We start from the raw sequence: 25,373 nt of genomic DNA on the forward strand, positions 1-25,373 counted from the left end.
GCCATGACTGTAACACTACATTCTGCACTTTCTCCCTTCCTACTCTATGAATGGTATGCTTTGTCTGGAGAATGCGCAAGAAACAATATTTCTCACTGTATGCTAATACATATGACAATAATAAATCAAATCAACACAAATCCAAAACCAAATCAGAGCTTTAATCTAGACCTCATAATTACTAAGTAGTTTAGTAACAGTAATAATAACATGCCACAAAGCTGCACCACTACTACTGCACACACCTTCAGAAAGATTCAGCCCATTTTCTTCATCTATTCCCTGAACTCTATCTAACAGTACTGGAAGTGTGCAGTTTTTCTTATGCTAATCTTTGACAGAGCTGAGCAAAAAAGAAAGCCGAGAAAAATAATCATAGTTTGAAATTTCAAAATGCAGCAGGATACCAGAGCGAAGAGCAAAGTTGCTTCTTCTCATCATTGCCTATTGGAGTGGAGTGAATACGTTACTCATTGAATTACTTCAATGACTTTGGGTCTCTGGGGAAGACTAATTACTTTGATATATGAAATCATTATGGGACTTGGAGCAAATAGACCTGTTAGTTACTTTGCTCATATGATGAAAGCTTTATCACTATACGATATGAACTAATTACCTGTTCTTTGTGTCGTACACTGTGTATCCTCTTTTTCTTTAAACTGTGCATCAATAAACCACTCTTAGTAATGCCAGATGTTCAGATGCACATTGCTAATACGAGAATTGTATCCAAAAGCCTTTGGATAATGACTATGTAACCTAGATTTATGCTTTAAAACCAAATAGCTTTTTCGTTTGTCTGAGCAGATTTGCTTTTGAGAAAGGTGACTATTGTACCATCTCATAAAGCAGAAGATGTATAATCAGTATAAGCAAAGATACCTGGTATCAAGCATTCTATGTAACAATTATACAGTTTGTGTTAATTCCACAGTAATCCTGCAACTGTCAAGAACAATTAGGAATATCATGACAATTTTTATCATGTACATCCAGGATTTATTTTTAGTCAAGTCATTACTGTATATTTGCTAATCAGATTGATGTATAAAGCTGACCTTTAATATCTGATATTATGGAGACATCGATCATCCTAATGAATCCTGAAAGGTTAAACGATGCGTGTTGAATATGGTGCACACTTGTGCAGTAGAGGAGGGAGTGAAAATTTTGATGAGCAGTCATCAACCTAAAAACATTAACTATTTCTCGCACAAAGGGTCACCTGGACTCAAAACGTCAGCTCTTTTCTCTCCTTATAGATGCTGCCAGACCTGCTGAGATTTTCCAGCATTTTCTCTTTTGGTCTTCCGCCAGGAGTATTGCCCGATCTATTGAGCGGTTCTCTAATTATCAGTCTCTACATCAGATCTTCAGCATCTGGCCTTTGTGAGAGTGAAGGTCGTTGTGGCTCAATGGGTCACATCACCTCTTCTGAATCAGAGGTTGCCGGGTCAATCACATTCCATTCCAAACTAACAACATGGTGCAGGAGTGAAGAATTACTAGATTTTTGTAGTTTCCACCTTTCACATAGTACATTAAGAATTTGAGACGTTTCTGACAGGTAATGTAAGTGGCTGCACGGATGCAAGTTTTCTTGTAGTAGCTGCAGATTGGAAAACATTGTATTAATGGGCAAAAGTAAAAGAAAAAAAGCAGGAGTATTATTTTTGTAAGTTTATTTATTAGTGTCACAGTAGGCATACATCTACACTGCTATGAAGTTACTGTGAAAATCCCCTAGTCACCACACTCTGGTGCCTGTGCACTGAGGGAGAATTGAGCATGGCCAGTTCACTTAACCAGCACACTTTTCAGACTGTGCGAGGAAACCTGAGCACCATGCAGACACAGGTAGAATGTGCAAACTCTACACAGACAGTGGCCCAAGCTGGGAATTGAATCCAGGTCCCTGGCACTGTGAGGCTGTCTGACAGGGTTCTAATCTAACTAAACTAACCCAACTCTCCTGGTGTCCAACTGGATAAAATATGATTTATGCAGTAATATATGATGTAACCCAAAGGGTTTGCTCCTAAAAGTGCTTTGATGCACTTTTAGCTGATATTAACAGAGACAGCACTAGATAGCTTAGATTCAGTCCAGTTACCACAAGAAGTTGCTGTTGTAATTGACCTGTGTGTTAAAAGGCTGAGTGGATTATCACTGCTGCTGCATTTCTACTGTGTGCCTTTAGTATGCATTTGAACCTGTGCCAGTGTAAAATCTTATCTAATTGAATCTACATTATGGCAATGTCAGTTCACCACCTGTGAATCTAGTCCATTATGTAGCAAATGTGAGATTGAATTGCAGTCTATTTCACAATTAGTCAACCTGCAAAGTGCAGTATAAAGCAGGCTACAATGTCCCCTTCCTCTATAAACCAGGCTCCAATGTCCACTGTCCTAACTAAGCTTTACCAAAGTGACAGTCTTTACAAATTGATAACGGCAGAGGATGCAGCTTACAGTCTTAACAGAAGATATTGCTCAGCAGATCGATCTCAGAGAAGGTTAGCATTTCAAATAGCCCTTCTAAAACCGAGGCTGACACTGCTTGTGAAACCTCACACCAGCATCAGTCAGTGCCTTAGAAAGAAGGGAAGTGCAAAGGAAATCTCAGGGAATTCACAGAATAGCATCCCTACAGTGCAGAAGGAGGCCATTCGGCCCATTGGGCCTGCGCCGATAACAATCCCACCCAGGCCTTATCCCCATAACCCCAAATATTTACCCTGCTAATCCTCCGCCTCTAATGAACAGTTTAGCATGGCCAAAAAACCTAACCCACACATCTTTGGACTGTGGGAGGAAACCGGAGCACCTGGAGGAAACCCATGCAGTTATGGGGAGAATGTGCAAACTCCACACACACAGGGTTCCCTGGTGTTGTGAGGCAGCAGCCCTAACCACTGTGCCGCTCCTGAAGTCGCAACAAATTGAATCCAAAACCCTGAAAGCACATTGAGCCTTTGATGGTTTTCATAGCCAAAACCTTCATTTCTTGATCCAGAGAAAATCTCTTAAGTTAACGGTTTGAATGTACATTTTCCAGTCCTTTTTATTTAACCAGCAGCTTCTGACAGATTGTAACAGTATACTTATTAGGACTTAATCCTTTTAAGCTTTCACAGTTGTCCTGTTTTTTCCTGCCTTGTGACATTTACAGCAATGACCAGAAAACTTTAAATATGAAATATTGTGTTGTCAGGTTAGACATTAAATAGACGGTCAGTAAACGTAATTAACTGCCGATATAAAAGTCTAATACCGTAGATGCTGAAAATCTGAATAAAAGTCGATAACGCAGGATAAAGACACTAAAGCTCTGACGAAGGGCTATCCGGACTTGAAACACTGGCTCTGTCCTCTCTCCACAGATGCTGTCAGACCCACTGAGATATTCCAACATTTTCTGTGTTTGTTTCAGATAGTGATGGAGATACTTAGGTCTGGCAGCATCTATGGAGAAAGAGACAGGAGGGAAAATTGTTCGATAAAGGAACAAGTTCAGCTTGGCAGAGGAGGGTGTTGGTGGGTGAAGATTATTCAAGCTTCTGTTCCAGGAGGAAGCAGGGAGTCCTTAAATCCTCCTCATGGGGATGGAGATGTAGAGAGATTGGATGCCCATAGTGAGGAGGAGGCAATTAATACCAGGAAATTGGAAATTGTTGGAGCCACAAATGAATTGGGGGGGGTGCGGGAGGAGGAGGAACTGGATGAGGGAAGAAAAAATAGAGTCAGGATAGGAAAAAATTAGTTCCGTAGGGCAGAAACTGAAATGGTACATTTACCAGGACAGTCCAGAGGTAGATTTTGGGAAGATGGCAGAAGCAGATTGTGTGGGGTTGAGGGACTATGAGGTGAGAAGCTGTAGAGGGATGGTAAGCAGAGGAGATGAAGCCAACGATAGACCTGAAAACAATGGCCTGCTGTGGTGGAGTCATTGGCCAGGGGGAGGTAGGAAGAAGTGTCTGACAGTTGGCATTCAGCCTCTGCCAAGTAGAGGTTGCTACATATCACGAGAATGGAGTGCAGCAAGTGCAGGGGAGGTAGCTTAAAGTGAGTGAGGGGAGCAAAGAAAGTAAGATGGCCAAAGTCTCAGCGATAACTCTGAATGAAAAGATCAAGAGTGGGTAAGTGGGGAGGGATCCAGGTGAAGGGAGAATACTGGAGGTGGGGAACAGGGTCTGCTGATTGAGGACAGGACACTTGGCTCAAAAAATGAGTCCGGAGCAGGAGGCAATAGAAGAAGAGCTCAACATTGTGCCAAGCTCAATTCATTGAGGAGAGTAAGGGAATAAAGCTGAGCCCTTTTCCAGAATGTGGCAATGCTGGTGTTGGATAGGGGTAAGCACAATAAGAAGTCTCACAACACCAGGTTATTTGGCAGCACAAGCTTTCAGAGCACTGTTCCTTCATCAGTGAGTGAGGAGTTGTGTTCACAAACAGGGCATATACAGACACAAACTCAATTTACAAGATAATGGTTGGAATGTGAGTCTTTACAGGTAATCAAGTCTTAAAGGTACAGACAGTGTGAGTGGAGAGAGGGTCATGGTGCTCAGCCCTCTCTCCACTCACATTGTCTGTACCTTTAAGAATTGATTACCCGTAAAGACTCGCATTCCAACCATTATCTTGTAAATTGAGTTTGTGGGTGTATATGATCTGTTTGTGAACACAAGTCCTCGCTCACCTGTTGAAGGAACAGCGTTCTGAAAGCTTGTGCTGCCAAATAAACCTGTTGGACTTTAATCTGGTTTGTGAGACTTCTTACTGTCCTTTTCCAAGTACAGATCATTCAGTGTCAGAGAGGGGAAGATCAGAGGAATACACAGAGCGAGGTGAAATTACAAAAAGGGATTGAGTAAGAGGGAAATGAAGGATAGAGGGGTGTTGCTATCCATGAGTTGTTGGAGCTTGCATTCTATAACACCTGAAAGGAAGAGCAAAGCATTTTTTGATAGAATTGTAGAATCCCTGCAGTGCAGAAGGAGGCCATTCAGCCTATCGCTCGTGCATTGACAACAATCCCACCCAGGCCCTGTTCTTGTAAGCCCACGTATCTACCCTGTTAGTCCCTCTGACACTAAGGGTCAATTTAACCTGGCCAATCCACCTAAACTGCACATTTTCGGATTGTGGGAGGAAACCGGAGCACCCGGAGGAAACCCATGCAGACACAAGGAGGACGTGCAAACTTCGCACAGTCACCCACCTCCAGCATTTCCAGCACCTTGTTAAAGCATTGGATGAGACAACAGATGAAGTGGAACTATGGACAGGACAACTTTGAGATTTTGATTTTCTGATTTGATTTATTGTCACATATATTAGTATGCAGTGTATTGTTTCTTGTGCGCTAAACAGACAAAGCATACCATAAAGAAGGAAAGGAGAGGATGCAGAATGTAGTGTTACAGTCATAGCTACGATGTAGAGAAAGATCAGCTTAATATGAGGTACGTTCATTCAAAAGTCTGACAGCAACAGAGAAGAAGCCGTTTTTGAATCAGTTGGTATGTGACCTCATTGTATCTTTTTCCCAACAGAAGAAGGTGAAAGAGATTATACCTGGGGTATGTGGAACCTTGATTATACTGGCTACTTTGCTGAGGCAGCAGGAGGTGTAGATGGAGCCAATAGATTGGAGGCTGGGCTGCGTTCACAACCCTTTGTAGTTTCTTGCGGTCTTGGGTAGAGCAGGAGCCATACCAAGCTGTGATACAACCAGAAAGAATGCTTCCAATGGTGCATCTGTAAAAGTTAGTGAGAATCCTGATGAGAAGAGCGCTTCATTATCTTGCTATTCACTGTGGACCAACGCTTTGTTTCTTTACTACAACCATTACCACTCCTTTGCCTTTCGTCCCATGACATCTTAAATCTCTCACACCCTCAATTATATCCCAGACCTTCCCTTTTGTCCTTCTTTCTTTTCCTACCCAATTCCAATGACATAAAACCCACTAAATTTCTACCAGCCGAACAACTAGACATGCTATTGAAGCTTTTCAACTTGGTCTCATCAGGACAGATTTGCAAGAATGCCAAATCTCAAAGGGAACAACATTTTAAACTGCATCAAAAACAGGAAATGCTGGAAAAGCTCAGCAGGTCTGACAGCATCTGTGGAGAGAGAATAGAATCTATGTTATAAGTACTCGGAACGTTAGATCTATCCTCTCTCCACAGATGCTGTCAGACCTGTTGAGTTTTGTCCAGCATTTTCCATTTTTGTTTCAGATTTCAGCAACTGCAGTATTTTGCCTTTAATTTAAATTGCACGTTCACACATAGAACATAGAACATTACAGCGCAGAACAGGCCCTTCGGCCCACGATGTTGCGCCGACCAGTTTTTTTTAAAAAAAACACTGACCCACTAATCTAAACCAATCCCTTTTCGTCCATAAACCTATCCACAAATCTCTTAAACGCCCCCAAACTAGGCGCATTTACAACTGCAGCAGGCAGGGCATTCCAATCCCTCACCACCCTCTGGGTAAAGAACTTACCCCTGACATCCGTCCTATAACTACCACCCCTTAATTTAAAGCCATGCCCCCTCGTGCTAGCATTCTCCATCCGAGGAAAAAGGCTATTACTATCAGCTATACAGCTGTCATTTGTGTGTTATCGCCCTTAGACCTTCTATTTCCACCTTACTGCTGCCTGTTCTTGGCCAACACTGCCACTCAGTTCCTTGAGCAGCCATTATTTAGCCCTTTCTATGCTGCCTCTGATTCTCCACCATCCACTGTCAGGTTTCATTGTGAATATTATTCCCTGTCTGATCTGTGCAGTCCTGCTTCTTATCTCCACCCCTGCATCATGTCTGCCAGTAATTGATCTTTCTGGAGCCCTGCAACAGCACTAGCATGGTTTTAAATTGCAACCACAATTCGCAGAAAGTTGGCATAATTCACTCCCAATGTTTTTCCCATGTGACTAATAAAAAATGGAGTGGTCAGTGAAAGATTGCAGTCAATTGGCTTTTTAACAAGTTCAGTAGCTTGTTAGATGTTTTTTTCAAAATGGCGGACAGACATCCGAATGGGCCTTCCTTATTACTGGAGATTGATGGGATGATGTTGGACTGCCAGCCTGGTGCAGGGATGGACCTGATTTGCCTCCATAAAATCCAGCCCAGAATCCAGACGTGAACAAAATTATGAGGGAAGGAGATAGAGTGGATGGAATAAAATTATTTCCCCTGGTGGAGAATTCTTGAACCAGGGGACATAGATCCAAGATATGTGACAGGAGGTGTAGAGTGGACATGAGGAAGAACTTTTTTGCCCCTATATACCAAAGGGTGAATGACCCCTTTTTGCGCAGAGGGTAGTGGGTCTGGAATTTGCCTCCTGAGTTGTTGGTGGAGCCAGAGACCCTAAACTCGAAAAGTACCTGGATCTGCACGTTAAGCGCTGTAAGCTAGAGGGCTAAGGGTCAGGTGCAGGAAGGTGGAATTAGAAAGGGCGCCTAGATGTCCTTGGGCTGGCATGGACAAGATGAACAAAATGGCCTCCTGCTGTGCTGTAACTTTTCTATGATTCTATGTTTCTGAGTGCAAGTCTATCTTCGTTCATTATAGTGAAATGCAACAATGGGAAAGATGTGTTCAAGATGACCAACTGGAATAATGTACAATATATTTTTTAATTCATTTGTGGGACATGGACATCGCTGGCTGGTCAGCACTTATTGCCCATCCCTCATTGCCCGAGGGCAGTTGAGAGCCAACCACATTGCTGTGGCTCTCTGGACCCTTTTGTATCTCTCCCCTCTCACCTTAAACCTGTGCCCCCTAATTTTAGGAAAGGATGTTGACTATCTATCTCATCTGTGCCCCTCATTATTTTATAGACCTCTATAAGATTACCCTTACGCCTTCTACACTCCAGGGAAAAAAGGTCCCAGTCTATCCAACCTCTCCTTATAACTCAAACCATCAAGTCCCAGTAGCATCCTGGCAAATCTTTTCTGCACTCTTTCCAGTTTAATAATATTCTACTATAATAGGGTAACCTGAACTGTACACAGTATTCCAAGTGTGGCCTTACCAATGTGTTGTCAAACTTCAACAAGATGTCCCAACTTCTGCATTCAATGTTCTAACCATGAAACCAAGCATGCCAAATACCTTCTTCACCACCCTGTCCACTATGAACATAGAACATAGAACATTACAGCGCGGAACAGGCCCTTCGGCCCACAATGTTGCGCCGACCAGTCTTATTTTTAAAAAAAAACATTGACCCACTAATCTAAACCAATCCCTTTTCATCCATAAACCTATCCACCAATCTCTTAAACGCCCCCAAACTAGGCGCATTTACAACTGCAGCAGGCAGGGCATTCCAGTCCCTCACCACCCTCTGGGTAAAGAACCTGCCCCTGACATCCGTCCTATAACTACCCCCCCTTAATTTAAATCCTTAATTTAAAGCTATGACTCCACTTTCAAGGAGCTATGAACCTAAACCTCTAGATCTCTTTGTTCTGTAACTTACCCCAACGCCCCATTATTAATTGAGGAAGTCCTGCCTAGTTCGATCTACCAAAATACATCACATTTATCTAAATTAAACTCCATCTGCCCACTGCAGTGCAATGAAAATTCAACATTAGGTGCCACTCTGAAGTGTCTTCCTAGGTTTTCCCACTGAGCCCTTTGTGCTTTGCTGGATCTGTTCTTTTTCTGCTTTTAATTGTTCCCACATGGGTGGCCGTTCCCTCAGCTGAATGGCCCTAAGCTCTGGAATATCATCCTATAATCTTCGACCTTACTTTCCTCCTTTAAACCAATCTCTCTGACCAAGCTGTTGATCATTTTTCCTCATGTCTCTTTATTTGGCTCAGCTATAGCTGTTGACAAGATAACATCAATCTCATCAATGTGGAGAATGTAACATTGAGTTTTTAGTAGTTGCCCGATTATACATGAAATCTGTTTGCATGTTTTTAACCAAAAAAAATTGTCTTACCGGGAGGCGATGGCCTAGTGGTATTATTGCCAGATTATTAATCCAAAAACTCAGCTAATGATCTGAGGACCCTGGTTCGCATCCCGCCACAACAGATGATGGAATTAGAATTCAATTTTAAAAATCTGCAATTGATATTCTGTTGATGACCATGAAACCATTGTCGATTGTCGGAAAAACCCATCTGGTTCACTAACATCCTTACCTGGTCTGGCCTACATGTGATTCCAGAGCCACAGCAATGTGGTTGACTCTCAGCTGCCCTCCAAGGGCAATTAGGGATAGGCAATAAATACTGGCCAGCCAGCGATGCCCATGTCTCACAAATGAATTTAAAAAAATTTTCACTCCAAGGGGTGCAGTTTGAAGATGGCCATCTGATTCCTGATTCAAAATCATTTTTTTAAGAACCAAAATTCCCACATTTCTATGTTATTTGTATTTACTTCAATGGTTGGAAAATTTAAGTGTTTCCTCTGCTGCAAAGGAATTACTTTGAATTGAAAGGTGTGGACAATATGTAGACTTGCATCGATTCTAAAGCACTGCCATTAATGTTAAATTTTTCTTTGCAGACCAGATGGGTGGTCACACTGACAGTGAACTTTTCATGGATAACTACTGCAAGGTTTGCTGTGCCATGCTGATTTCGGAAGTCCAAAGGACCACACATTATGAGGTACTTTATATGTTTTTAATAATAAGCATGTATAAACAACATGTTACTGCCCCTTATAAGTTTTAAGTTTATTGATGTCACAAGTAGGCTTACATTAACACTGCAATGAAGTTACTATGAAAATCCCCTAGTTGCCATACTCTGGCACCTTTTCGGGCACACTAAGGGAAAATTTAGCATGGCCAATGCATCTAATCAGCACATCTTTTGGACTGTGGAAGGAAACCGGAGCACCCAGAGGAAACCCACACAGACACGGTGAGAATGTGCAGACTCCGCACAAACAATGACCCAAACCAGGAATTGAACCCCGCTCCCTGGTGCTGTGAGGCAGCAGTGCTAACCACTGTGCCACAATGCCATCCATTGTGTCACCATGCTGCCATATGTATTTTGTTTCCATGCATTAGAATAGTTGAAGGAACTTTTGAAGACCCCACTTTCATTTCGTACAATGCCTCATCAGGGCACCTGTAGCTCTCAGTTTAAAGGGATGTGTCATTGAATCAAACTTTGCTGTTGTAACTTAATGTTCTTCAAATGCTGCTTCTGTGTCACAGACAATTGCTAAACCATTCTTTATTTTCTGTGTAACTTGGATGCTAACTCAATGAAAAATTGTTTCATTTTCAATGTGATCTTATGAAGCATACTTCCTTTGTGGTTTAAAAGCATAGAATCTGTACAGTGTAGAAGGAGGCCATTTGGCCCATTGAGCCTGCATGAACCATAATCCCCCCCAGGCCCTATTCCTGTAACCCTACATATTTACCCTGCTAATCCCCCTGACACTAGGGTCAATTTAGCATGGCCAATCCACCTAACCCGCACATCTTTGGACTGTGGGAGGAAACCGGAGCACCTGGAGACACAAGGAGAATGTGCAGACTCCACACAGACAGTGACCTAAGGCTGGAATTGAACCTGGGTACCTGGCATTGTGAGATAGCAGTGCTAATGACTGCCACCCAAAAGTGGTGCTGTAAAAACTATCCTCCCTGTCAGGCAATGTATGCCATAAGCAGTTAATCAGAAAGTAAAAGAGCAGCTAAAACCCATGGTGCACATGAGAGATTCTACTTTAGGCAGATTCAGGAAACTGGCCCCAGTGTTTACCTCAAGTTGTGCAGGTTAGGCCACAGTTCAAAATTCATTCTCATTATCACAAATGTAAAATCTTCCATGGAACACTGCAAGAGAATGTTAGAGTTTGTTTTCCTTCCAATTACAAAAAAGAATATTCTTTATATTTAAGAAGGGGTATCCTGGTGAAGTTTTATCAACAGTAAGAAGTGTGTCGATTTGTACGATCTGCTTGGAGATCCTCTCCATTTGGAGCCGGCAGTTTGCGATGTCGATGGGTTAATTAACAAAAATGCATTTTAACTTAAAATGTCCAACCCTCCTCCTGTGAACGATCAGGTTTAAAGTCACTGAAAATGACATGAAAAGCTACACTTGAGTGTGTAATATTTTCATTGGAGCATTGAAAGATCCTGTCAGTTTTGAAGTAAATTAGAAGGTTTTGATGCAAAAGTGCCTAAGAAAATGAGCGCAATCTGAAGTCCCTTTCTGGTATGATGGTACAGTGGTTAGCACTGCTGTTTCACAGCACCAGGGACCCAAGTTCGATTCCCGGCTTGGGTGACTGTGTGGAGTTTGCATATTTTCCCCATGTCTGTGTGGGTTTCCTCCAGTGGTCCCACAGTCCAAAGATATGCAAGTTGGATGGATTGGCCATGCTAAATTGCCCCTTAGTGTCGGGGGAGTAACAGGGTAAATGCATGGGAATACAGGGATGGGGCCAGGGGGGGATTGTTGTCAGTGTAGGCTTGATGGGCCAAATGGCTTCCTTCTGCAATGCAGGGATTCTATGATTCTATTCTGTGAACTAGCTGGATAGGTAGAACCTCACAGATTTCACTTGAGGGCTTGACCAGTTTTGTGGGATGATCCTGATCACAACAAATTTGAAACAGCATACAACATGAACATTGGTGATTTTGAGTATGGTTTAGGTTTAAAATTCCCTTGTCTTTTGTGGTCGTTCAGTCAATTAACTTGACATCTGTCTGTCATTGTGGTGAAACCAAGGGGAAACTATGCTCAAAAAGAGAAAACCCTGGAAAATCTCTACGGGTCTGGCAGCATCTGTAAGGAGAGAAAAGAGCTGATGTTTTCGAGTCCAAATGACCCTTTGTCAAAGCTAAAAGGCATAGAAAGTGGGAGATGTTTATACCATCGAGTGAGAGAATGAAAAACAAAGGGGAAAGGCTCAAAAAACAAGGGGAAAGGCTAAGAGGTCTAATGATAGTCCATTAGAGAGGTTAGAAGAAGTGAATGGCCAAACGGTAGAGAAGCTGAAATTAGAGGGTAAACCGTGACAGATGAAGATGTTGGGGGGAGGGAGAAGATGGATGGGGAAGAGGTAAAATTGTGAAAAAGTGAGGAAAAGGGGATGAAAAGATAATAAAAGGGGTGATAAAATAGTGGGAGGGTGGAAAAAGAAAACTAAAAAAAGACAATAAGGAAATAAAAGGTAGGAGAACCTATGCTCGTGTGATGTCTTGTGTTAGCCTGCTCCCCTTCATTGCCCTCTTCTCCCTGCCTCATCATTGCCCCGTCACCCATGGCTGTTTCTTTTCTGTTCAAAGGTAATTGACAACAGGTTTAACCTTTGCTTTTTGTTTTAAAGAGCAAAAAACATGCCAATAAGGTACGGTCTTATTTTCAAATGCATAAAGAAGAAGGGACGCCGTCAAAAAAACTCAAAACAGAGAATGTTGCTGTTGGTTTTCAGGTGGGTATTGTGACATTATTGAAGATCTTTCTCAAAACTGAAATTGCAGTTGAGCTGGGCAAGTATTTACAGCAATGCTACACTTTTATAAAGCACTCAGTACGGCCCCAGCTGGAGCATAGTCTCCATTTCTGGGCACCACGTTTTAGAAAGGACATCTAGACCTTGCAGAGAGTGCGAAGCAGAATTTTAAAACTGGTATCAGGCATGGGGGGAGGTCTCAGTTATCTGGAGAAACCAGAGAAAGTGGGCTTACTCTTCAAAGAGCAGGAAAGAGGGTCTGTATAGTATAAGTGTTCTATACTATAAGAGATTTTCGATTGAAGAAATAAGGAGAAAATGTTTCCAGTTCCGGAAGGGTTGGCAACCAGAGGTTTACAGCATGGAAACAGGCCCTTTGGCCCAACTTGTCCATGCTGCCCAGTTTTTAACCACTAAGCTAGTGCCAGTTGCCCTCATTAGGCCCATATCCCTCTCTACTTATCCATGTAACTGTGTAAATGCTTTTTAAAGTAATTTAAGATCATTACTAAAGATCAAAGAAATATGAAAATAATTGACGAGTTGCTGTGATGTGGAATATGTTGCCTGTAAGAACATGAGCTAAATCAATAGTAATTTGCAGAGCTATGGAGAAAGAGCCAGGAAGAGGAACCAATTGGTTAGCTCTTTCAAAAAGCCGGCACGGGAATGACGGGCTGAATTCTGTGCTGTACCATTCTATAATTATATGATGGTGGTTACATTTTCAGTGTCAGTGCACCATCCAATTTTCAATGATTGTCATAAGATATATTTTTTGTAACTTAAGTCTGTTTTTATGGATAGTAACTTACTGCTGGAAACGTTTCCTGTACTGAAATGATCAAAAATTTCATTGAACCAAGTAATGCTGCCATTAATCTGAACCAACGCAACATTTCCTTAGAAACCGAAGGCTAAATTTTTAGGCCACGATGGGGTCAAGCATGGAGTTGGGTGGGCATGGAACGTATGCCAGTATATCAGCACCTTAAGAACATAAGAATTGGGAGCAGGAGTAGACCATTTGGCCCCTTGAGCCTGCTCTGCCACTCAATAAGATCATGGCTGATCTTTTTGTGGACTCTGCGCCACTTACCTGCCCACTCACCATAACCCTCAATTCTTTTACTGTTCAAAAATTTATCTATCCTTACCTTAAAAACATTCAATGAGGTAGGCTCAACTACTTCACTGGGCAGGGAATTCCACAGATTTACAGCCCTTTGTGTGAAGAAGTTCCTCCTCAACTCAGTCTTAAATCTGCTGCCCCTTATTTTGAGACCATGCCCCCTAGTTCTAGTTTCACTCACCAGTGAAAACAACTTTCCTGCTTCTATCTTATCCATTCCCTTCATAATCTTATATGTTTCTATGAGATCTCCCCTCATTATCCTAAATTCCAATGAGTATAGCCCCAGTTTACTCAATCTCTCTTCATAAGCCAACCCCCTCAACTCCGGAATCAACTAGTGAATCTCCTCTGCACTCCCTCCAGTGCCAGTATATCCTTTCTACCACCCTGGCATATTTTCCAAAAGGTGGGATGGAGGCATGGCACTGTTATCTACGGGTAGCCAATTCAGTCTCTTTAAATGCCTATTAAGAGCCTAACTGTCAGCCTCCAGGTCCTCTGAGGTGTCAGGGACGGGGCCAGCTGCCTGAAGGCAGCATCTTAGCAGCCGATAGGGCATGGAGCAGCGCTCAATGCAGGCTTTAAATTCTTCCCCACCTGACAAGTTTCAGGTATGCCTGAAGCCCACTTTTTGGAGAAGATTCCCTCTACATCGTGACTTGGCTACAGACCATCCAGTCTGCTCTACCACCCAACACGATCTTTGCTGATTTTGGACTTCAGTTCCACTTTTCGCCCACTCCCCATATCCCTTGATTCCCTGAGAATCCAAAACTCTGTCCATTCAGCCTTAACTTTATTTAACAAGAGAACTTGTACAATCCTCTGTGGTAGACAGTACACCCATGTTCTCGATTCTCCATCAAGTAGATACAACTTCTATACCCACTCTATCAAGCCCCTTCAGAATTTTGTATGTTTCAATGACATTTCATCTCTCATTCTCTTAAACTCCAAAGATTATAAGCCTAATATACTCAGCCTCTCATTTTAGAACAACCCCTTATCCTGGAAACCAATCCAGTGAACTTTATTATATTATCCCCAGTACAAATGTATCTTTTCTTGTATATGTAAAGCTGCACATGGTATTCCAGATGAGGTTTCACCAAAGCCCCGTACATTTGTAGCAGTCTTTTTTCTTGCGATCCAATCCCCATGCAATGAAGACCAACATGACTTCTAAACTGCTTGTTGTACCTGCATGCTAACTTTGAGTTACTTCTGTGAGCACATCCAAGTTTTTCTAATCATCAACCTTGACAAGTTTTATGCCTCTTTAAAAATATTCTACTTTTCTTTTCTTCTGATCCAAAGTGAATAAGCTCTCACTTTCTCACATTATACTCTATCTGTTCCCACTCGCTTAACCTGACAATATCTTTTGCAGCTTCTGTATCCTCATAATTTAAATTTCCACCTTGCTGTGTATCATCAGCCAATGCAGATATATTACTCTGTGAGCCATTGTCTGAGTTATTAATATAGAGTGTAAATAGCTGAGGTTCCAGTACTAATTCTTCTGGCACTCCGCTAGTCACAGTCTGAGAATGCCCCCTTAATGCCTATTCTTTGCTTCCTGCACGTTAATCAATCTTTTATCCATGCTAAGATATTCACACACAACTCCATGTGCCCTTAACTTCCCTTTTCAGTTTTTGTGTGTAACCTAATTAAGGTTGATCAAAGTCCAGCACTTAACACTTCTAATATCTTAAGAACATAAGAAATAGGAACAGGAGTAGGCCATCTAGCCCTTCGAGCCTGCCCCGCCATTCAATAAGATCATGGCTGATCTGTCGTGGCTCAGTTCCACTTTCCCGCCCTCTCCCCATAACCCTTAATCCCCTCTCTTATCAAGAACCCATCAACCTGCTTCTTAAAAATATTTAGCGAGGCAGCCTCCACCACTTCAACGGGCAGAGAATTCCAGAGATTCACCACCCTTTGAGTGAAGAAGTTCCTCCTCAACTCCGTTCTAAACCGCCTCCCCTTTATCTTGAGGCTGTGCCCCCTAGTCCTACTGTCTTTTTTGAGCGGGAAGAGTCTCTCCACCTCTATCCTATCCATCCCATTCATCATCTTATACGTCTCAATGAGATCTCCCCTCATTCTTCTAAACTCTAACGAGTACAAGCCCAGTTTATTCAGCCTCTCCTCATAGCTTAATCCCCTCAACTCCGGTATCAGCCTAGTAAACCTCCTCTGCACTCCCTCCAGGGCTAAAATATCCTTGCGCAGGTGCGGCGCCCAAAACTGCACACAGTACTCCAGCTGCGGCCTCACCAATGCCCTATACAGCTGCAGCAAGACCTCTCTACTTTTATATTCAATCCCCCTCGCTATGAAGGCCAGCATCCCATTCGCCTTCCTGACCACCTGCTGCACCTGCAAGCTGGGTTTTTGCGACTCATGCACAAGGACCCCGAGGTCCCTCTGCACCGTCGCCTGCTGCAGTTTTTCGCCACGTAAGTAATAGTCCTTCCTACCATTCTTCCTACCAAAGTGGACCACCTCGTTATGTTTTACTGTTTGTAGATTACAAGAAATCCCTCTCTCTTGCTGCACATTTCCTTACTGAGTTCTTGTTTGCTTTTCTCACCACTTTGGGAGGTCACCTCGAAGTTTAAAGCAATTTGTTTTGTCTCATTTTAAATTACAGAATTCCAGTTGAGTATTTTTTCCCAAATCATTTTTCAACAAAAACTAATTTCATGACAAAATTCAATCTAGTTAATTATTGTCCCTCAATAAGGGTGGCATGATGGCACAGTGGTTAGCACTGCTGCTTCACAGTGCCAGGGACCTGCGTTCAATTCCCAACTTGGGTCACTGTCTGTATGGAGTTTGCACATTCTTCCCATGTCTCCGTGGGTTTCCTCCCACAGGCCAAAGATGTGTGCGTTAGGTTGATTGGCCATTCTAAATTGCCCCTTAGTGTCAAGGGACTAGCTAGGGTAAATGCATGGGGTTAAGAGCATAGGGCCTGAATGGGATTGTGGTCAATGCAGACTTAATGGGCCGAATGGCCTCCTTGTGCACTGTAGCGATTCTATGATTATCACAATAATGGAAAATGTTGTCAATTGGCATTTACTCACCAGGAACCAGTTCACTAATGCTTAGTTTGGATTTTATCAGTCTTCAAGGCTTCAGAATTCATTATGGTCTTGGTTCAAGCACAGGCAAAAGACCTGAATTCCAGAGGTGGGGTGGCAGCATTTGACCGAATCAAGGACATCAAGGAGTCCAAGTAAAATAGGAGTCAGTGAGTGATGATGGGGGAGTCTCCACTGGCTGGAGTCATACTTAGTACAGAGGAAGATTGCATGAATTCCTCAGGGCAGTGTCCCCTGTGCAACGAGATTCAGCTGCTTAAACATTATCTTTCATGCTAAGTAAGTTAAGTTTTAAGAATTTTACTGTGATGAACAAGCCATAAGCAATATTGTTCAAGCACAATAAAAACAAAATACTGCGAATGTTGGAAATTTGAAATAAAGGGAAGTCATATCAAACTCAAAACATTAACTCTGTTTCTCTCTTTGACAATGTTGCCAAACCTGCTGAATTTTTCCAGTGCTTTTTGTTTTTATTTGATATTTCCAGCATCTAAAACATTTTGCATTCATTTTATTGCCTAACTGCAGATAGGCAACTTATACTCTAACCTAAAGAAAAGATCACCCCTACTTAATTTATAAACTGACTGAAAATCCCCCCTCTATGGTTATAGCTTACGTTATCCCTTAAATGGATATTTCATTCTCCAGGAAAAGCCCAGAGCTTTTCGAGCTCCCAGAGGCTTGCTTCCTGTTTCTTTTCCAGCCGGAAAACTTCTAATCCCTGAACTGACTTTCACTATGTGGATGACCTTAGGGATTGCTCCCGGTAATCAGATCTAGGTGAATCTTCCAACCTTATTTAAATACTCACGAACTTTGTCTCTTCAATTTGAGCGTGAGCTTCCAACCATATTCTGAGTGGTGAATAACAGACACTGGCTACATCCATCTCTCTGTTTCCTCTCTCTCTCGTTCTTGCAGACTGACCTGTCTGAGAGGCTCAGGGATCCTTTAAGAAAACCTACAACCTGATCCTATGATGGCTTCCTATCGACTATTATTTCTTAAAGGCCATATCCAAGGCAACATGAATCATATGGGCCTGATATCCAAGTATAAGTGCTTCTTGATGGGCCAAAGGTCCTGTTCTTGTGCTGTACTGTTCTTTGTTCTAATTAGCTACCCTTTAAACCCCAACTCCATTATGTCATGAAATTTAATAGACAAAGTATAACTGTTTATAAAACCTGACATTTCTAACACCTCCCAGTGAGACTTGAAGACTATCAGTCTATCCACAGTCATTGCCGATGCACTTGCCATTGTCAACAGGAGTGAACATCCCACACCTTCTTCCCAGTAAAACAACCTGGGCCTTTTTAACTTTTACAACCAAGCCACCCAAGCTTGTTGTGGACAGAACTCGGAACAGATTACTTGACCTCCTTCCATTTTACCTTAAATTAAAGAGACAGTCCTAAGACATGACAACCTTATAAACTTCATATTGTTAAGAAGGATGGGCAATAAATACTGACTTTGCCATTGACTCTTGTACCCTGTGAATGAATTTTTAAAATGTTCTTATTAAAGTGCTAGAAGGCAAATTTGCAGTTCAGAAATCAGAGCAAACAGAAAGGGGAGCAGGGGTGGGTGGAGACATAGCTTCTGGCTTCTGTTGTTAAAGATCTTCAGTCTTCACTGCTGAAGCCAACTTCAGAGCATTAGGTCACCATGAGAGTCAAGGGATTGATTGGCCTACTCCTCCTTGTTCATAAGAAAAAATACAAGTTGCTATGCAGTAGGGTGTTCAAATTTAACCAGTTGGCCAAATAACAGAATTATAATTGGACAGTAAGTATACTTACTGAGATTGTACATGATGCTTGATTGCAGGATGCTGGAACTGGAGAAGTGGACAAGAATAAATTTTGCATTCTGTGCAATATGGTTTTCACATCCCCTGTAGTTGCTCAATCCCATTATCAAGGAAAGATCCACGCAAAGAGGCTCAAACAGCTTGTAGGAGAGCAGCCATGCGTCACACAGCCACAAACTGGTAGGATAAACTCTTCTGTGGAATCCGTTTTCTGCTCTGTGTCTGTGTTCAGTGTCTGATTTTGTAAGAATATTAGCTGGTTTTAGTTGACCTGGTACGTTGTGGTTCAAGAATGGCAGCTCAAACCATTGGCGCTGAGTTGAGATATCTGATTCTGACCCCAGTCGATTCATGATCCACACCCTTCAACTTACAATTTGCTCTTTTCCACATACATTCCTGTTGTTCCTTTCACAAAAGGCTATATTATCTGAAAATGGTTCCTGCATTGTATTAGCCACGGTTTAGAATACTTTGGCAATACATTTTGGGTAAGAAAACCTAGTACAAACAAGGGCAGCATGGTAGCACAGTGGCTAGCACTGCTGCTTCACAGTGCCAGGGACTCAGGTTCAATTCCCAACTTGGGTCACTATCTGTTTGGAGTCTGCACATTCTCCCCATGTCTGTGTGGGCTTCCTCCTGGTACTCTGGTTGTCTCCCACAATCCAAAAGACAAACAAAGAACAAAGAGAAGTACAGCACAGGATCAAGCCCTTTAGCCCTCCAAACCTGTGCTGATCATGATGCCCAAACTAAAACCTTCGACCCTTACTCAGTCCATATCCCTCCATTCCCTCCCTATTCATGTACCCATCCAGTTGTCTCTTAAATATTGCTAATAGTGCCTGCTTCCAACACCTCCTCTGGCAGCACTTTCCAGGCACCCACCCGTCTCTGCGTGAAAAACTTCCCTACACATCTCCCTTAAACTTTCCCCCTCTCACCTTGAACCTGTGATTCCTTGTAATTCGCTCTTCTACCCTGGGGAAAAGCCTCTGACTATCCACCCTGACTATGCCTCTCAGAATTTTATAGACCTCAATCAGGTCTCCCCTCAGCCTCCATCTTTCCAGTAAAAACAATCTGAGATTATTCTTCTTATAGCCAACACCCTCGAGACCAGCAACATCCTGGTGAAGCTTCTTTGCATTCTCTCAAAAGCTTCCGCTTCTGGTAGTATGGTAACCAGAATTGCACGCAATACTCCAAATGCAGCCTAACCAAGGTTTTATATAGCTGCAGTATGATGCGCTGGTTAGGTGCATGGGCATGCTAAATTCTCCCTCAGTGTACCCAAACAGGCGCTGGAGTGTGGCAGCTAAGATTTTCACAGTATACTTCATTGCAGTGTTAATGTCAGCCTGCTTGTAACTCTAATAAATAAATTTTAAGTTAACTTACTAAAGCAAATTTACTAAAACAAACCTTCTACCTATTAGAAATTGGACAGCTATTATAAGTATCTTTATGCATTAGATGGCTGTAATTTACAAGTTATGTTAACTTTCAGTCCAGTCAGTCTCACAGAGGTTGCGTCTGTCGTGTGCTTCCTTTAATTAGAAAAAGCAATATCCCTTGAAACTGATTATTGTTTTCCCAAATACACAATTACTTAGTTTTTTTCTACCAAGTTGTTGGTCACACTTTATGCATGGCTCCCAAAGGGCCTGGCAATGCATCTCAACACTTCTCCCAAACCCTCGCTGCACCCTAGACTCAACTTGGGTGCAGAAATTGAGCTCATTGTATGACACTCAGGTTTACACTAAGGCCTTCCAATCCGAACGTTATATTTGCTTTTGCATCCACTTCTTCTGCAACTGTTGTTATGGGAACAGAATTTCAACACTGATCAGTTGAAGTGTTTCAGAGAAATGAAATGATGTTAATGTGTTATTTAAAGTGTGAACTCAATCTTACACACCCGGACCCTACCGACTATATCAACTGCAATGTTCAATTTTCAAGTCTAAAACTGTGAAGAGTTGGATGAATCTGCTGTCAGTAGTTGATCTAGGACACTTGAAAATACCTAGTTTCCAATTAAAAAGCACCACTGATTCATTTGTAATCTTGGGAGGGGAGACAGTGGGTTTAATTGATTAAGGGTCTGTGTTCGGTGTCTGAAATCTAGTAGTACAGTTACTGCAATCTAGTACTCATTAACTCAACACTGGAGTGAAATATTTGAATTTAAACTTACCTTACTTAATTGAACATTTGAAATGTGCATAAATTGTGCCTGAGTCTTTTTAAGACCACAAATTTGGGGCTTGAATTATACACTGATTGATCTATTAGCTGCTCAGAACAATTGGCCTTTGTATCCAGTCCGCACACTCTTTAATTTTCAGAAACAGCAATGTGAAGGATGAAATTTGAAAGCTATCTTGAATCATTGCAGCCATTACTTTGAATTTCAGTGCTGTGTTCTATCACAGTGTCCACGGATGTAGCAAGTGCGCCTTCAGAGGAGACGAGCTGTGTGCAGAATGAACAGCTGGAAAAGGGCAAACAAGAGGCAGTTCTTGAAGGGTCTGCAGCTTCCACAGCTTTGGACCTGGAGGATCCCAACAAGTTCTGCAAACTATGTAGTGCCTCCTTCAACAACCCATTCATGGCCCAACAGCATTATAATGGCAAGAAGCACAAGAAAAATGATATAAGGAGACAGTTAGTGGAGGAACTGGGGAAGGAGACGGATTCTGCTGAAAAGAATGGTTAGTAACCATTTGTTATTATTAATTATCATTTGAACAAATAAGGTTAGGAACAACAGAATGTTTTTACCCAGATTCTGGTTATGTTTACTGGCTTAGAAAACTCAAAATCAAAATTTTACAATTTTAAAAAATCTGAAAAATGCCAGGAAGGAAAGCAAAATGAATATGCCCTGAATGTCTTAATGTAAACCTGTTGATCACAAAACACTTGCGCAACCTTTAAGGAAGCGGCCACCGACCATTTGTAACTTAATTAGAACCTTTCCCTGTCCGCTGTCTGGGACCCATCTCCCATATGATGTCCTGCTTCTGGGTCACATGATCCAGTAATGTCCTAACTGTATTCGGGGTTTGTAGCTCTTACACAAAAAGGAAAATGTGGTTTGCGTAGGTTCAAAGTAACACACGACAGGTTTATTGTAAGAGAGATCCTGTGCACAGAACAGAAAATGAAACTCAGACAGAAGCTCGTGAAACACCCAATGACCTTGTGATCAAATCATGTGACCTACACTTAAAGCAATCATGCAACTATTTAAATATAAAACAGTCACCTTGTATAACAAAACATGATGGAGGACGTTTCTTAAGAGCAATAAGGGATGAGAAAAATTGCTGATCTTCTCAGCAATGCTGCCATCCCACAAGGGTTTAAAAAACACAGCAGCTGGACATAAGCTAACAGAATGGGTGAATAAGTGGCAGATGGAATTTGATAGAAAACTTTGAGATGATGCGTTTTAGCAGAAGAGATAGGGAGAGATAATACAGACTTAATGCTAACAGTTCTAAAGGGTGCAGGGACTGAGGGATTTGGGGAGCCCCCTGTGTGTAGGTCTTTGAAGGTGATGGGACAAATTGAGAAAGTATTTCGCAAAAAACACATGGCATCTTGGGTTTCACAAATAGAGGTATTAGGCTAGAATTTTCTGGCTCCCCAGCATCGAAAGATAAAAGAATTTACAATATCTATCTAACGCTCTAACATTCAGGATTAATATGAAGTGTATGTGAATTTACGGGTAACTACGGCCAAAAATATCACAATGCACGGTAAATGTCAAATGCAGACAAGACAGATTCCATGGATTTATCAATAACCCACAAGAAGTTAGTAACCACTTTGAGTCAACTAATCTTGTAGAAACTCAGTCTCTCACACGGAGGATTCCAGTCTTCACCTTTGAAGATCTAACCTTTGCATTCTCTTCAAAGGCCGCTGTAACTTGGCCTCAATGACAGCTCACCTTGCAGGGTTTCATCTCATCTCTTGGGTTTCTGTTCCCCTGGATTCCTAAGTGTATACTCAAGCACTCACTCACAACCACAACTTCAGCTCTTCAACCGCACCGAGCAGAATACTACTGCTGCAGTAATCCCTCCAGCCCGCAGCACAGAGTCATCAGTCTTCCCACCAGGTTTCTCCTGAGCCCTGTTCAATTGCTGGAGCCTCACCTGAATTCTCAGCACTAAGTCTGCCAACCCCAAACCTTTTTCTGCTTGTAGCCTCATTCTCGGCTCCTCTTTCCTCTTAATTGGAACCTTTCCCTGTCTGCCAACTGGCACCCATCTCCCGCATGGTGCCCTGCTTCTGGGTCACGTGACCCAGTTTTCCATGCTATTTTAGGTTTGTACAAGCACTTTGAGCCCATCCTTGGCCTGAAGAACTTAAAATGCTGCATTGTGCATGCACTGCCCACTCCCAGCACATGCGCAAAACACCTGAGATCAGTGAGGACTTGGGAGTTTCCAACTTTAAAAATAAGTTGGATTTCATAACCTGTTGAAGGCCATCTGGAGCAGATAGACCTACAGTCCTGTTAGGGACGGAGTTCCAAGATTTTGACCAAGCAACAATGATATAGTACCATGTTAGGATGATGAGTGGCTTGGAGCAGTGTTCCCCTACGTATGCTGACCTTGTCCTTCAACCACCTAACCAAAGTAGTTAGATACAGTAGATAGAGTTAGGATACAGATCAGTCTTGATCTCATTAGAAGGGTCTCAATAGCTTGCTCTATTCCGAACCCTAGGGGTGGCCCAGTGGCACAGTGGTTAGCATTGCTGCCTCACAGCACCTGGGACTCAGATTTGATTCCCAGCTTGGGTCACTGTCTGTGGGAAGTCTGCATGTTCTCTCCATGTCTGTATGTGTTTCCTCCGGGGTGCTGCGGTTTCCTCCCACAATCAGAAAGACGAACTGGTTAGGTGCATTAGCCATGCTAAATTCTACCTCAGTGTACCCGAACAGGTGGCAGAGTGTGGCGACTAGGGGATTTTCACAGTAACTTCATTGCAGTGTTAATGTAAGCCTACTTGTGATGTTCATAAATAAACTAAAACTTAATGACCTTGAGATGATGTTAAGAGGGTTGCCTTCTTGCAACACTGTAGCTTTAACTCCACTATGGGGTGTAGTTGCGAATTCTAAGATTTTTATCCCAGTCACAATAAGGATGTAGTGATAATATATCCAGAACAGGTGATGGAAAACCTGGGAAGTGATGGTATTACTCTGCTCATTATTAGTAGTAAGATTGAGCTGGGAGACACCATAAAACAGCTTCATGAGTTTATTCAGCATAGATAGTACATACTGCAGTCAAAATCATAGAAGCTATAGGAACCCTACAGTGCAGAAGGAGGCTATTTGGCCCATTGAGTCTGCACCAACCACAAACCCACCCAGACTCTATCCCCGTAACCCACTATCCTGCAAGCCCCTCGACTAAGAGGCAATTTACACGGCCAATCCCCCTAATCCGCATAGCTTTGGAGTGTGGGAGGAAACCAGAGCACCCAGAGGAAACTCACGCAGACACGAGGAGAACATGCAGACTCTGCCCAGTCGCCCAAGGCCAGAATTGAACAAGGGTTACTGGCACTTTGAGTCAGCAGTGTGCCACCGTGCCACCTTAATATGCCAGTGAAGGCAGAGAGAATATTGAATCCAGCGACAGAGATCTTGAATGAAGCAACTGGATGGCATTGAGTTTCTCGAGTGCTGTTAAGTGTAGCTGCTCCGAGACACACATTGATCCAACTGTATAATAACCTGCATCATGACTGTGGTTCCTGAGGACCCTATAAAACTAAAATTTAATCCGGTGATCTAAGGATAGTCAGTGTTCCTTTTTTAAGAGTAGTTTGCATGACTCAAACTACAATTTAGAAGAGCATCCAAAGAAGGTCCAATAATAAAATAAAAAGAGTTAAACGCAATTGATAATACAGCAATGCACCTGCTTGCTTCAGCTATGTAAGGCTGAGGGAAGAGATGTCTGAGAGACTCCAGACTCCTTCAGAGCTGTACAATATGCAGCAGACACAAGTATTATTAAACATTTAGAAGTGATAAAAACAGCGTAGGCTGCATTGATTATAATTTACACATTAACCTCTAAACATTTGGATGTTTGAAAGTAAGTAAATTGTGTAACAGTCTTAATTTTGTAGGCATCTGGAAATTAATTGGAAAAATAATTGACTCTATGTTTTATTTATAGTAGGAACAGGCGACCATCTATGTGCTATCTGCAATGTTACACTTAATTCCATTGAGCAATACCAGTGTCACCTGCAAGGATATAAACACCAACTGAAGTAAGAGTTTTATATTTTTTCAGCCAAATCCCATTGCTACCAACGCACATGTAACCTGAATGATTGGATTGAACGACAATATATCATGTAGCTTGGAGGCTTGGTAGCTATGAGACAGACACTTGAGCATTTAACCAAGGCTGAAGGAGCACATCACTGAGGGAGTACAGCACTGTCAGAGATGCCATTGTCTCAGAAGAAGACATGAAACTCCGACTGCCAGCTCAGTTAGATGTAAAATATGACGTGCTACTAACTTTTTGTCTGGTGTCCTGGTCAACATCAGGGATAGGGCCGAGGTGAGATTGTTGTCAGTGCAAACTTGATGGGCTGAATGGCCTCCTTAGCTGTAGGGTTTCTATGTAACATTAAACTCTCAATGTCAGCAAAACCTGCTCTCTGCATAAGCAAAATAATGCAGATGCTGGAGATCTGAAATAAAAACAAATGATGGGAAGACAGTC

General features: G+C 42.3%; 1 protein-coding gene across 3 annotated transcripts in view; it reads left to right on the plus strand.

Moving 5' to 3' along the window:
* LOC145349042 (zinc finger matrin-type protein 1-like) overlaps nt 1-25,373 on the plus strand; it is a 128,893-nt gene that overhangs the window by 100,332 nt on the left and 3,188 nt on the right. For 2 of the 3 annotated variants that reach the window (XM_080197321.1, XM_080197311.1), the window contains exons 2-6: nt 9,576-9,679; nt 12,375-12,479; nt 18,597-18,759; nt 21,006-21,302; nt 24,813-24,909. In XM_080197321.1, the coding sequence (XP_080053447.1) occupies nt 9,581-9,679; nt 12,375-12,479; nt 18,597-18,759; nt 21,006-21,302; nt 24,813-24,909 (761 nt within the window). In that variant the 5' untranslated portion in view covers nt 9,576-9,580. The remainder of the gene's footprint in view (nt 1-9,575; nt 9,680-12,374; nt 12,480-18,596; nt 18,760-21,005; nt 21,303-24,812; nt 24,910-25,373) is intronic. The other variant, XM_080197302.1, reaches the window with a different exon arrangement.

This window comes from Carcharhinus amblyrhynchos, chromosome 1, assembly GCF_965287045.1.
Source record: "Carcharhinus amblyrhynchos chromosome 1, sCarAmb.v2.hapA, whole genome shotgun sequence".
NCBI classification, from domain to species: Eukaryota; Metazoa; Chordata; class Chondrichthyes; order Carcharhiniformes; family Carcharhinidae; genus Carcharhinus; species Carcharhinus amblyrhynchos.